This window comes from Gopherus flavomarginatus, chromosome 20 (genome assembly GCF_025201925.1).
Source record: "Gopherus flavomarginatus isolate rGopFla2 chromosome 20, rGopFla2.mat.asm, whole genome shotgun sequence".
In the NCBI taxonomy this organism is placed as follows: domain Eukaryota; kingdom Metazoa; phylum Chordata; order Testudines; family Testudinidae; genus Gopherus; species Gopherus flavomarginatus.
This window is the reverse complement of record NC_066636.1, coordinates 17,968,392-17,983,163: the sequence shown is the minus strand read 5'-3', so window position 1 is coordinate 17,983,163 and position 14,772 is coordinate 17,968,392. Positions and strand designations below refer to the sequence as shown.

At 50.6% G+C, this 14,772-nt stretch overlaps 1 protein-coding gene across 1 annotated transcript; it reads left to right on the top strand.

Moving 5' to 3' along the window:
- Nucleotides 1-14,270: 14,270 nt before the first annotated feature.
- LOC127037849 (60S ribosomal protein L27a) lies at nt 14,271-14,772 on the top strand. Its single transcript, XM_050929990.1, has one exon. It carries the CDS (start codon nt 14,287-14,289, stop codon nt 14,731-14,733), a length of 447 nt encoding a protein of 148 aa, XP_050785947.1. The 5' UTR covers nt 14,271-14,286; the 3' UTR covers nt 14,734-14,772.

The window sequence follows — 14,772 nt, the reverse complement described above, 5'->3', positions numbered from 1 at the left end:
ATCCAGATCTGCTAGGAGGGGCCTCGTGCTTCACACAGCAGAGCCTCTGCTGCCAAACCCAGGGCGGCAGGCCACGGGGATTCCCGCAGGGGCTGGAACTGGTTCCCCCATGCAGAGCCCTGGCCAAGCCCGGGCAAGGATTTGTATAAGGCTCCTCTGGCAAAACGTGGCTCATCTCAGGGCAGGGAACATTTGTGTTTTGGGTGATTCAGGATTAGATTCCTCACGGGCTGAGTACAATAAGTGAACTCACTCCCTTCTCCGGCACAGGATCTCTAACGGCCCAGCCAACATTAAATCCCCACAAGCCTCCTTGGGAAGTGTCTCCATTTTGCAGATTGGTAAACTGAGGCACGAAACAGGGAACGTGACTTGCTCCCACAAGCACATAATATCACAGCTGGGGTTTGAACCCACGAGTCCTGGCGCCCAGTCTCTGCTCTAACCACTAGCTCCCTCTCCCCTCCCAGGGTCAGGAAGAGAACCCAGGAATCCAGACAGCTAACTCTCTGGTTTTACCTCTAGATCTCACTTTTCTCTCAGCGCTAAGAACAGAACCCAAGAGCCCCGAGCCCAAGTCCCTTGTTCTAACCTCTTCCACAGCTAGGAAGAGAACGCAAGAGTCCTGACTCCCAATCCCCAGTTCTAACAACTAGATCTCACTTCACTCCCAGAACTGTGACTAGAACTCAGAGTCCTGACCCCCAGCCCCTCCTCTCAAACCTGTTTTATTTTATTATGACTATTTTAAATTTCTCCCATCAGCCTGAGTCAACGCTGCCCAGAGCACTAAGCATGAGATTGAAACCCAGTCCCTTGGCTCTTACCTGCTGTATGACCTCAGGCACATCCATGTGCCCAGCTGTAACAAGGGAATCTTGATACAACCCCAGGGTTTCATTCTGCTGCCCATCGTTGTAGCATCTAGGCACCTTCCACATAAACTCAAAACTAAAGTTCCTGGAGGATTTCTTGGCGCCTCAGGCTCTTCTCCCTTTTCCGGGTGAAAACTCTGCTTGGGAGTCAAGCAGATCAAAACACAGAATTCCTGTCCCGGAGGGGAGTTTGATGTTTTGCTTCATCCTGAATCAGGGATGTGGCAGCACCTGTTCCCTGCACCCTTTGTGGCAGAGACCAGGCATGGCTCCATCTCTGTTGTCCTCTTGGGTCACATCTTCACAGCAAATTACCACGGGGCAAACCAGGGTGGGAATCCACAGTGCAGCAGCTTGTCCCATGTGGATGCTGCTACAGAGCATTGACAGGCCCAGCGTGCAGCTTGGCGGGCAGTAACTTGATTCGTAGACGGATCTCAACTCCAACGAGCATCGAACAAAAGGGAATTGCAGGCTGCAGCCCACTCCCTCGCAGAGCGGTGACCCTCCAGATGTTCTCCATGGAGGCCTGCCTCCTCCCTGAGCCACTGACCGTCAGGTCTTGTTCCCTGGAGATCTTCCCCAGGTCCATATTCCCAATCTACATCCAGGCCATCGGCCATGGAGTTGACTTTTCCCCAGGCCTCCCACGGAAGCCTGCTTCTCCCTCTTTGCCCTTCTCCTTCTGGACCAGTCACAAGAGACAACCTGCCTTCTTCATCAGCTGAGCTCTCCCAACACCCAACTCTTCCCCAGCTGGGTCTGACAGCTGAATCAAGCCCCCTGGTTGCCAGCCGATAGAGCCAGATCAGCTGGCTGGGGGTAGCCGATCCATCACAGGTGAGGCCAGGTCCTTATCCCCAGCCCATCAACCTGGGACACAAGGAAAATTAGAAATCTCTGGCTTCTTAGCAAAATAAAATATTCCAATTTTGATTTGGCCTTATTGAAGCATTTAATTTTGAGAAGGACAAAACAGTCCCTTTCTGACCTTTTCCATTTTGACATTCTATTAATATAAAAGTTGAAATGTTCCTATCTTTATAATATAATAAAAGATATTAGAGAAGAAATGATAACGTTGAAACCAAATATCTCTGTAAAGTTGAAACGAAACATTCTGCCTGAAAGAAAGCATTTCAGTAATTTCCCATAGAAAATTTCAGTTAAATCAATGGAAAGTATTGCTGAAGTCAAACATTTTGTACAAATTGTTTCAATTTTGTCAAATCAGCATTTTCCAAAGGAAAAACATTCTGCTGGAACAAATGTCAGCCAGCTATGCTTGTGAGGAGAGATTTTGTTTTGGATTTTTCAGATTTTATTGAGTTCCTTGGTTGTTTTGGCAGGTTGGTGATGTTTAGGGGTAGGAGAGCGAGTCTGTTTTGGGGTTTAGCACAGTGGTTCTCAACCATTGTGGGCTGTGTATGGAGCTTTCAATGTGTTATACAGGCCTCGTCCACACAATATATATAGTACCTGTGCGGCCCTGAGGAGGTCACATGGGCTGCAGCTGTGTGCTGATTGGGCTGCAAGTGGCCCACGGGCTGAGAACCACAGGCAGGAGCGGCGCCAGAGTTTCTGGTGTCCTAGGCAGAATTCGGGGGATGGCATTTTGTGCACTCCCCACAGGGTGCACGGGAGCTTCCGGTTCCGCTCCCGTCGTGCCGCCAAAGAAGGACCCTCTGCCGAAATGCCACAGGTGACAGCAGCAGTCATTGAGCTGCTCAATTGCCTGCCGCTGTTTTCCGCGGCATGTCGGCAGAAGGTCCTTCTTCGGCGGCGCAACGGGAGTGGAAACGGAAGCTCCCGTGCACCCTGTGGGGAGTGCACAAAATGCCGCCTCCCAGATCCTGGCGCCCTAGGCGACCGCTTAGGGTCGCCTAATGGAAGCGCTGGCCCTGACCACAGGAAAGGGGTAGATAGGGGTGTCAGTATCATGAGTGTTGGTTTTACAGTGGAAAGGCCTTTTCGAAGAGGCCGGTTGTGTAACATTTCCTAAAACTGGTCAGAGTTCAGATCTGTCGGCTCTCCTCTGGGAGTTGTTTCCAGCTGTGGAGCCCCTCGACAGAGCAGGCCTTATTCCAGCTCTCACATGCTCTGTCCTGAGCGTGATGATCTGCGTTGTCCCAGAGCAGTGCAGTTCTAGACTCATAGACTTTAAGGTCAGAAGGGACCATTATGATCATCTAGTCTGACCTCCTGCACAACGCAGGCCACAAAATCTCACCCACCCACTCCTATAACCCCTAACCTATGTCTGAGTTACTGAAGTCCTCACATTGTGGTTTAAAGACCTCAAGGTCGAGAGAATCCTCCAGCAAGTGACCCGTGCCCCATGCTGCAGAGGAAGGCGAAAAACCTCCAGGGCCTCTGCCAATCTCTGCTCTGTCGCGGTGACTCATAGATTGACACTCAGTCTCTGACATAGGACCACGGCCTTAAGTCAGCACGGGAAGCTGGGTGGGAGCCAGTGGTAGGGCTGGAGTCAGGGCTGGCTCCAGCTTTTTTGCAACCCCAAGCGGCGAAGAAGGGAAAAAAAAAAAGCCGCGATCGGTGGCAGCTCTACCGCGCCACTTCATTCTTGGGTGGCAATTCGGCGGCTGGTCCTTCCCTCCGAGAGGGACCGAGGGACCTGCCGCTGAACTGCCGCTGAAGACCCAGACATGCTGCTCCTTTCCATTGGCTGCCCCAAGCACCTGCTTCCTGCGCTGGTGCCTGGAGCCGGCCCTGGCTGGAGCATGGAGGGTCCCCGCCCCAAGCGCTGGGAAATGGAAGGATGAAGAGTGCTGTTAGTGGTAATTCCCCCTTGGCCTGCTAGTCAGCGCTGCCCAGCGCATCTACTGCCCGTATTCCAGCGCCAATGGAACAATCTCCCTGGCGAGCAGCATTCCCGTCAGCCGCCAGCCCTGCCCTGCCTACGGGCCCCGCAGAAGGGGAGGTGTCATTCTGGCAACTCCACTGGGGCAGAACTGTCTTCCAGGATGGGTGTTATTAATGCTCCCACCCCAGCTGCAATCAAGGCATCTCTGTGGATAAGCAGAATCCTTTCCCCAGTGTCCCTTCCAGGCTCTCCATTCCTAGGCAAGTAACAACCTCCAGGCGTAGCTCCAGTGGGACTGCAAAGACCCAGCACCGCGACCCCTCTCACCCCTTTGTAAACGGGAGGCCGATGGGATGGAGAAGGAACAATTGGAGAACAATGTCCTTATTACCTGACTTCACAGCAGGCTGATTTCTCATTGGACTTGCTGCATGACCCTGGGGAGAGACACAGTTCCACTCTGTGCCTCGGTTTCCCCAGCTCTAAAATGATATAACAGGCAGGGGTGTTTGGATCCAAAGCCCAGCTGCAGCCCCCACCCCAGCCTGGGCCAGTGGGGGTTCTCTGGGGTCTCTCTGTTAGGTAATATAGCAAGTCCTCACTTACCTCTCCAGCACCCGAGTTCGTGCGGAGTTGGTATGGGGCACACAATTCTGTCAGAGACCAGACACCAATGCGTTGATCAACGGGCTCACACTATCCTTAGCTCTCAAAGCTTTAGATTAAGTGTGGCCCCTTTATTAGGGGTGAGCATCAATATTTATACACAGAAGTAAACAAAGTGATTAACAAAAGATAATGGTCATGCATAATCAATCAATATTTTACAGGAAAAGCAAGTTTAACAAGTAAATGCATAGAGATAAAGGCTAATGGCTACTTAATAAAGGGGGTGTTATGAGTAGTTTGCAGGTCAGTGCTTTGTTCGATAAAGGGTTCAGAAAGGATTATGCAGAGACGGCCAGTCTGGGTGTGTTTTGGCTCCCCAAAGTTCACCAAAAGTTTAGACCCAACATTCCTCCATTTGTAGCTTTGAGATAACTATTAATCAAAAAGCTACACCCTATTTCAAGATCTTAAGGGCCGCTTGGCAATTTCAGCCTGGGCCAATTTGAAGAGAGTAAGGCTTTTAGCTGAAGTGGGAAAAGAATAAACTGACTTACATGAGTTTATGAGGGAGGGGACACACTGAATACAGCAACACAGTATTATAAGGACTACTATGGCCCCAACAACACCCACCAAGAGGTTTTTAACCCACCCAAGTCCGGGCAGCCAATTTTATAAGGCTCCCCACCAATCATAAGGTGGCTGGCCAGAGGAGTAGTTTTTAGCCATTTCCCTTAGGTGTTTGGTACGTTGAAAAGTGTCAGAGTAGGTGTCATTTACAAAAACACAGCATTCTTCATTTATGAGGGCGCAAGTTCCTCCCTGGGCTGCTAACATCATATCTAAAGCCATTCTGTTTTGCAAAGCTAACTGGCGCAGCTGGGACATTTCCCCGGCCTGATTTTCAAATAGGGTTGCAGTTTCATTTGTCAAAGATTCTAATAGTTCCTGTAGGCGGATGATAGCACCCTTCAAGCTAGTGTGACCAGCCCACCGCTGCCAGGACAAACCATCACGGAGATTAATATCTCTGTCAGTTTCACGGATGTTACGAACGTGGGGAAAATGAGGGGGAGTGAGGGAGATGCGAGAAGGCGGTGCTAGCCATGCCAAATAACATGACCCTGCCCAATCAGGGGAGAGAAAATAATAAGCCTTGGGCCCGCACACCCAGTATGTTCCATATAATGCGTTTTGGGTATTTCATTTCTCAAAGTAGGAGGTAACCCACCACCCGTTGTACCACTGTTCCCCTGGTAACGCAGAGGGGTCGTTGTGTGAACTGCAGAGGCACAATTTGGTAGTGTTGTCCTTAAAGGGCAGTGTAGTACTGCTTGAGCAGTTGTAGAAGGCAATTGTGTATTCTTTAACAATTAGTTGGACACCCTCGAGATCTGAGCAGGGCTTTTTAAAAACTGACTCTGAAAACCTGCCCCTTCATGAAAAAGTTGAAAAGGTTGGATCGGGGTGAGGGATCCACATATGGGATAAGTGGGATGCGCAAGGCTTGAAGCCAAGATTTTTACTAAAGGCGGTGCCATTAAAATATATGTTGCATTTACTTGTTTCCACAAAAGTTGACCCTTTTTCTTTAACAAAACACAGTGATCCTGTTTGATTGGTTACCCTGAGATATTTGTTAATTGGCACTCCTGTTTTGTCCCATGTAAGATTGGGTTGGACTGGATCTTTTATTCTAGTCGGTGGCATCCAAGTCATATTAGCAGTGGTTAGGGGAATGGGTGTGAAGGGGAGTCCCTGTGCTGCATTTACTGGAAATTGAGTACATACCCAGCAATCACTTCTATTTCCTAAAATACGAGTTTTAACCTCGTGGGAATATCTAATAAAAGCATTATGTTTATAAGCAGAAAATAAACTAAAAAAGCATAAAAAAAAACATACAGTTGTCAGAATAAAGGGTCCTCTCATTTTTTTCGAGTCAATTTAAGTCTAATGTCTGAGAGAGGTAAGCTGGTCCACTGGTCGAAGGCAGTGTCCTCAGTGGTGACAAGAGCTGCTGGTCCATCACTGTGGTCCACTACGGCTGGCTTGACGTGGGAGTGGTGGATCCAAGATTTGCGTCCTTCCAGGAACACTGCAGTCTGGGTTGTCAAAAGAACCTGGTGGGGTCCAGTAAACCTTGGCTGGAGGGTGTCGTCACGAACGAACTTTTTGGCCCAGACGAAGTCCCCTGGTTGGAACGGGTGGATTTGTTCCTCCAGCGGCACGGTCTGGGAAAACTGCGAGGCTTTCCAAAGGGTACGAAGGTGAGCCTGTAGGGAGAGAAACTGACACGCGGTCATATGATCCCCTCCCAATAGTGAAACATCAGCACGTGGTAGCGCCCCGCCTTTGAAAGGGGGGTGTCCATAGAGCAGTTCAAAGGGGGATAATCTTAATGCGCGGGTTGGGCGAGTACGAAGGTGAAACAGGACCAAGGGAAGTACCTGAGGCCACTTTAATCCTGTTTCCTGACAGTATTTAGCCAATGTAAACTTAAGTTCCCTATTCATACGCTCAACTTTGCCGCTAGACTGGGGGTGGTAGGGTGTATGAAAGGAGTGTGAAATGCCCAGTCCTTGTTCTAAACGGCCAAGGACATGACCAGTAAAGTGAGGTCCGCGATATGAGTCGAGCACAAGAGGGATGCCAAAACGGGGCAGGTCAGGAAGCAAGGTAGCTGGATTAAGGGGTCCACACCTTTTAAAAATTAGGTTAGTGTTTTCTAAGAGTTCGGCCTCTAGCTGTTGCTGACGATGGGCCGAAAAGACTTGGGTTGTGCCCCTACGCAGAAGGGCTGACAAGGCATGAGAGGTCCAAACCGTGGTAAAATGACCCAGGGTTAGGCTCTTTGCCTTTGTGATCAGCAGGGCAGCTGCTGCCAGAGTCCGGGTGCAGGATGGGGTTCCCTGAGCGACAGGGTCGATTTGCTGAGAGTAAAAAGCAAGCGGGAAATGGTGGGGCCCGCTCAGCTGGGTAAGGACACCACTAGCAATTCCGCCCCTCTCGTGGACAAAAAGGTGAAAGGGTTTGCTGTAATTGGGGGGGGCGGAGAGACATGGAGGAGGCCACACTGTCCTTCAGTAACTGAAAGGCTTGAATAGTGTCCGGGGACCACTGCAAAGGGTCAGGAGCAAGGTTAGCAGTGAGTCGGTGGAGCGGTTTGCTTAACTCCCCGCAGGACGGCAACCAGGGGCGACAGAAGCCAATTAATCCTAAGAAACCTCGAAGTTGTTTTTTGGTGTTCGGTAGAGGGCAGTTTTGAATAGTCTTTATGCGGGCTGGGTTCATCTGTCTTCCCTCTGGGGTTAACATGAAGCCCAGATATCGGACCTTCTGTGAGACCCACTGAATCTTTTTAGGGTCTACCTTGTGGCCTCTGGTGTGTAGGTATAATAAAAGTGCCTTACCATCGATGCGGAGGGCAGCTTCTTCGCGATTACCTAATAGGATGTCATTTACGTATAGGACCAGTGTGGATCCCTGCGGACTGGTGAAACCTTCCAAGTCGTGGCGGAGGCACTGGCTGAAAATCGTGGGGCTGTCTCTGTAGCCTTGAGGAAGTCGTTGCCAGACATAACTTTGTCCCTCCCAGGTGAAACCAAAGAGATACTGAGAGTCTGGGTGCACAGGAATGCTGAAAAAAGCTGATTTTAAGTCAATAACAGTGAACCACTCAGCATTCCAGGGGATTTGGCTGATGATAGTAGCTGGGTCAGGAACTACTGCATGAAGAGGGACCACATACTGATTAACAACTCGTAGATCCTGTACAAAGCGCCAACGAACAGGGTCTCCGTCCTTTTTAGGAGGCTTTTTGACAGGCAGTATAGGGGTGTTACAGGGAGTGCGCTGAGGGCGGACTAGCTTTTGTGCAATGAATCCCTTGATAATGGGGCGGATGCCCTCCCGGGCTTCCAGCGACAGGGGGTATTGAGGGACTGACGGGGGGGTTAAGGAAGGCTTCACCTGAATCCTTACGGGCTCTGCCGAAAGGAGCAGGCCAACATCAGTGTCAGAAATTCCCCAGAGGGTTGAAGGCAAGTCAGTGAGGTCAGGGGAGAGAGAGGGGGGTGTTTCCCAATTACCCTGAGTAGGGGCCGAATCTCCTAACACTGTCATCAATAATCCTACCCCTTCAGGAGTGCAGGTTAAAGTAGCCTTAAGCTTACAGAGTAAATCCCGGCCCATCAAAGGGATCGGACAAGCTGGGGAAAAAAGAAAACGGTGAGGAAAACATTTATCAGCATAAACAACATTCAAAGGCAAAGTGAGTTCCAGAGACTGTGGGTTGCCCTCCACCCCAGTCGCAGTTTTAACCTCAGAGGATAGCCAGGGAGAGGGGGCATGATTTAAAAGAGAGAAAGTAGCCCCAGTATCAATGAGGAAAGAGACAGGCAGTCCCTGGACTGAAAGGGTTAAACGAGGCTCTTTGCTGGGAGGGGAGAAAGTGAGAAAGGAGCCGGCTAAAGACATTAAGGAAATAAGACCATCACATTGTTTGCCTTCGCCCCCGGGGTACCGTCATTGAGGAGCCTGAGTGTGCTGCGGCTGCTGCTGTTTCCCGTAGTTGATCCAGGCCTGGGGAATGGGCTGAGCTGGTGGTGCAGGGGTGTATTCCTCACTTGTGTAAGCATCTGCGGATGCAACCAGACCCTCTGGGCGTCCCCAGGGGCATTCACGTTTAAAGTGACCGGGCTGTCCGCACTGAAAACAATTTCCTGATGGCTGGGGTCGCCAGGACCCTCTTCCCCGAGCACCCTGGAATCCCCTGCCACGGCCACGGCCTTTGCCTCGAACACCGCCGTGAAAAGCTAAAGCCATCAGCTTATATTCTTCCTTTTTCTCTTTCTTTTTACTACTTTCCCTTTCTTTCTCCCAGGCAAAATCAGCTACGTCCAACACTGAAGTGACTGACTCACCTCCCCAACCAGGGCGAAACTTTAAGAAGTAATCCCTTACAGGGGGCACCGACTGATTCACAAAAAATGAAATAAGAGTAGGGTGGTCTGCTTCTCTCTCAGGATCCATCTGAGTGAACATTCGGGCCCCCTCCAATAGCCTCGACCAGAACTTTCTGGGCGGCTCATCAGATTCCTGCCGAATCTGCATGAACTTAGCCTGATTAGGCGAGCGGCGAGCCATTTCCTTGAGTCTCTCTAACAATCGCTCTCGATCTGTTCGCAGCTGAGTCAGCCTTGGCTGAGTCCAGTCTAGGGGATTCCAGCCAGCGGCCAGATCCCGCCTATCCATCCAAGTATGATTAGCTGCATTGCTATCTCCCCATGTCCTTTCTGCCATCCACAATCTACTACGTTCCTCTCCGGTCAAAACTCTACTTAACAACTGATCCACATCCGTATAAGTAGGATTATAACTTAAAAACAATCTTTCTAGAAGTTTTATGATTTTTCGGGGATTTTCCCCAAAAGACCCTGACAACTGTCCCCACTCTTTCAAGTCCCATTCTAGCCATCCTTTATATTCCACAATATTAGCATGTTGTAACCGTCCATTATTGCCCATATAAGGTTGATCGTGCACCTGTAAAGGCATCTCTCTAACTATACTTTTATTACTCGCAAGAGATTTGACGGGGACATTCTCTGGGCTATCCTCAGGGGGGGGGCATGCACCCTGCCGTACCTGCTTGGACATTAGCCTAGTAACCACTCCTCCCGAGGTTTGCCCCTCCATTTCCTCCTCATCCTTCTGCAGAAATTCCAATCTGGTATCCTGCAGATTCCCCTCTGCTACAAGGAGAGAGTTCCCCTGCGGAGGAATAGGGGCAGGTGCAGAGGGGACCAGCTGACGAGTCAAAACACGCCGTGGTTTACACCCTTCATCGAAATAACCTGGAGGGGGTTCACTCTCGGGAGAGTACCTGACTGCCATAATTTTTAAAGATTTCCACAGCTCTGCTGCTGTGTCCCAACAAAACCAGTAACATAACTGTCCCGGATGGTCTTTTTCGATCTGGCTCTTTACTCCTCTTAAGGCAGCCTGTTCGAAAGAGCCATACGAAGGCCACCTCATCTCCGGGTCGGCCAATACCGCGGTATACCCAGTCCAATTCCTTACACATAGTGTGTACAACTTCTTCCTAGACATTCCTGTCTGTACTGGGAGTTTCCCTTCGTTCCATAACTTATTTACAATCCCCAACGGACTCTCAAGAGGCACGCTAGTCCCTTGACCCATGGTGTCTGACAGGAGCCCTCCAACTGGCGTTTACCCTGCTGTCCAGTACACGACCCCTCAATATTGAATTGGCTGGGAGAAATCTCCTGTGGCGCCTTGCCAATTCATATATGAGTGGTCTGACCACTGGACAGAGGTACCGCACCAGAAGGAATCCCGGACGAGCCCCCAAATTGTTAGGTAATATAGCAAGTCCTCACTTACCTCTCCAGCACCCGAGTTCGTGCGGAGTTGGTATGGGGCACACAATTCTGTCAGAGACCAGACACCAATGCGTTGATCAACGGGCTCACACTATCCTTAGCTCTCAAAGCTTTAGATTAAGTGTGGCCCCTTTATTAGGGGTGAGCATCAATATTTATACACAGAAGTAAACAAAGTGATTAACAAAAGATAATGGTCATGCATAATCAATCAATATTTTACAGGAAAAGCAAGTTTAACAAGTAAATGCATAGAGATAAAGGCTAATGGCTACTTAATAAAGGGGGTGTTATGAGTAGTTTGCAGGTCAGTGCTTTGTTCGATAAAGGGTTCAGAAAGGATTATGCAGAGACGGCCAGTCTGGGTGTGTTTTGGCTCCCCAAAGTTCACCAAAAGTTTAGACCCAACATCTCTACCAATTCAGTAAGGCTTTAGCAGCTGGAGAAGCCAGACACATACTGCCCTGGGTTGTCTGTCAGAGGTGGGTGTGATCCATCCCCTGGATTGGGGGTGTGATCCCAGGAGCTATTTCTGATTGGGGAGGCCGGGGGACAGCATGATGCCACTTTCTCTATTCACAGGATCAAGCAAAGTTTTTCCTTCATGGCTCTCACTGGTTTGAGGGAATCTCTCCCTTGCTCCTCCGTATTTAGGGCACTGGTGCAGGAACCGGCTCTGTCTCGCATGCTGCTGTGTCAGGCTGGGTGCATGTTCACACCTCTCCGATTCACACCCCTCCGACCGCGCTCAAGGCTTGAGACCTTCTCTGCCAGCAGGGAGGCCGCTGGGGAAGGGAGGAGAGGAAAAGCTGTAGCCTGGGGGAGGGGAGCTCTGATCCCTCCCACTCAGCCAGGCCTCCAGGGCTCCCCCGGAGCGTCTCCCTGCACCCCAAATACCCGTTACATATACAGGGAGCAGGAGACTGAAGAGTGAAAATGCCCCTGTGCCCTGTAATTAACCTCCCTTGCTGATTAACCAGAGCGATAGGGTAGCCAGGGAAACCGCATCCAAATAGAGCAGGGAAGTTTCCATAAAAGACAGAGCAGCCAGCCGCTCCCACACATCTCTCGCACCACAAGGGCTAACAGGCTGGTCCTGAGCAGGACTGAGCACCGCAGCTCCCGCTGCATCAGGCTCCAACAAGCTCCATCATTCCCCTGCCTCCCATCCATTCCCGGCTCACAGGTGGTTCACGGCCTCTTGCACACAAGCCCGTCAGGGGCAGGAAGAAGTAATGGGTTGGAAGGAAAGACAAATTCCTCTGTGCCATCCCCAGCAGCACAGCTCTGCCCTGCCACGAGCATCCTCTTCCACCCCCAGGCACCGTATCATGGACGAGGGAGACATGCTGTGACAAAGTAGGGTTCTGCTCTTCATTATGTTGAGCGTGAGCCTATGCGAGTTACTGGTTTGCTGGAATACTGTGTGTGCCTCAGTTTCCCTGTGTATTGCACCAGTGCCCAGGCGGTGGGAATATGGATGTATGACTTTTGCCGAGACTCTCGGGGGCTGCCTGCGTGTAAACGATGGCCGATGCCCATCGTAACCGGAGAACCCAGAGGGCGGTGTGACCAGGTGACACTTTGCCCAGGAAGCAGGACTAAAACCGGAGGAGGAGAAATGGGCGTGTCAGAGGCCAGGCAGCAAGGTGCAGTTCAGTCTGCTGTGTGGGACTTGAGGATGGGGGAGGCCAGGGTGTCTGGCCCGGAGTTCCCCCCAAAATGGACTTGGTTAAAGTCACTGATTTCTGTGCTGACAACTTCTGTTCCACACTGTGTTCCTGTCAACTAATAAACCTCCCATTTTACACGCTGACTGAGAGTCACGGGGGACTGCAGAGTTGGGGTGCAGGGCCCTCTGGTTTCCCCAGGAGCCCCGCCCAGGCAGACTCGCTGGGGGAAGAGCATGGTGCAAACAGGGATGCTGAATGCTCTGAGTTCAGACCCAGGAAGGCCGAAGCTGTGTAAACATCTTGCCCTAGCGACAGTGTCAGAGAGAGGAGGCTTCTCCAGTGTCCAGACTGGCTTCAGACAGAGCAGTTCCAGAGCATCAGCCCGATGACTCTGTGACACATGCACACCGGCAGGGGGTGAAGCAGAGAGAGGTTGGTGCATGCCCTACCGGGAATGTACAGCTCCTAGCACTGGGCACAGGGACAGCTGTATTAAATCAGGGAGGGTCCAATTCTGCCCTTGGTTATGGCAAGGGGTAAATCCCATCAGCTCTGTTCAAGTCACAGGAGTGGTTCTCAGGAGGCAAAGCCGAAGTAAACCCAGAGAGGGTGGATGCCTCTTCCCTGCTGTCGGGGCATGGTGTGAAAACACAAGTCTCCATCTTCTCACTCCCAGCCACGTAAACCTGCTCATTTTAGTGCAGCCACTCTGGAGTCACACCAGTGTGAAAGGCCAGAATCAGGCCCAGTGCTTCTGCTTTAGCTCGTGACCCTCTCCATCCTCGCCGGGGTGATGGGTAGCCTGGCACGGGTATGACCACAGCAGGATGACTACATTTGAGCTCCACGTTGCATCGAGCTCCCACTGACATCACCCAGGGCCTCCCTTATTTTGCTGCCAGAAGATGCGGGGATGAACAAACAGCCGGTTCCCTGCAAGCAGGGCGTGAGTCACTCTCTGACCAATTCCTCCCCAGGCTGCTTCAGCAATAGCAGGGGTGGGGCAGGGGAGGTAGGGACACCCTGGCAGCCCAAGGCTGGATTACACTCAGCCTTGTAACGACCGCACGAGGGGTGATTTTGATCCTATTTGGTTAAACTCCATGCCCAAAGTTGGGTACAGCACCCACTTGCCAACAGCCTGTCCCTTCCCCAACCGACCTCCTTCCAAAAACACATCAGGTGGGGCTTGGGAAGGACTCTGAGCACATCCACTGCATGCGTGGACAAGCTTAGATCAGTTAAACCCACCACCCAGTTGCTGCTGAGGTTACCATTAAAGAGTTTTACTGGATTGGCCAGATCATAAATAATCCCACACACACCCACTGTCGCTATAAAGCATCTGAGCAAGATTGCAAAAAGACACCTTCCCTGTTGCGGCTAGGCTCTTCAGCATAGCAAAGAGCCTTGTAAATCAGCTGGAGGAAATCAACAGCTGGAAATTGTAATTCTACCCCTGCTTGTAAAAGACTAACAGAAAGCAGCGTGAGATTATTGCATTTAATACAGGATTTCAACCAGGAGCTTTTGCATTGTGTAGATAATTACACTTTGAAACGCAAAGATGATGGCAGCATTTAGACCTTTAAAGTAACTAACGCCTTCCTGGAAAACCATTTTGCCTAATGGCTTTTTTTTGTTTTTTGATTGAGCAGATAGTTCCTCTGGCCCCATCATTTTAATGGAGCTGAAATTAAGCCACTAATTACATTTACTTCCTCCCCTTGCATCCTAGGATCAATGGATAACAACTCAGGTGTGGTAAGAATGACGGTGCCTTGCATTACCAGTGCAGCTGTGTCAGGGGAACTAGTTACAACCCTGTTCCAGTTTGAAACTCAGATGGTATCTTACCCATATAAGATTGGCTGCAACCAACTCCCGACGCCGCCAGCATGCCATCCCGACTGAGGAAGACCAGGAAGCTGAGGGGACACGTCAGCCACGGCCACGGTCGCATCGGCAAGCACAGGAAGCATCCCGGTGGCCGTGGCAATGCTGGGGGCATGCACCACCACAGGATTAACTTTGACAAATATCATCCTGGTTATTTTGGGAAAGTTGGTATGAGACACTACCACTTGAAGAAGAACCAGAATTTCTGCCCTACTGTTAATCTGGATAAACTGTGGACACTTGTTAGTGAACAGACAAGACTCAACTATGCAAAAAATCAGGCTGGATTAGCACCTGTCATTGATGTTGTACGCTCGGGTTATTACAAAGTCCTGGGCAAAGGGAAGCTGCCCAAACAGCCTGTAATTGTGAAAGCAAAATTCTTCAGCAGGAAAGCAGAGGAGAAGATCAAAGAAGTTGGTGGAGCCTGTGTGCTTGTGGCATAAAGGATTTTTTCATCAAGTTTGAATAAAGACTGTATCAAA

Excerpts from the sequence above, each read along its gene's own strand:
- LOC127037849 (XM_050929990.1), top strand. The coding sequence starts at position 14,287 with ATGCCATCCCGACTGAGGAAGACCAGGAAGCTGAGGGGACACGTCAGC.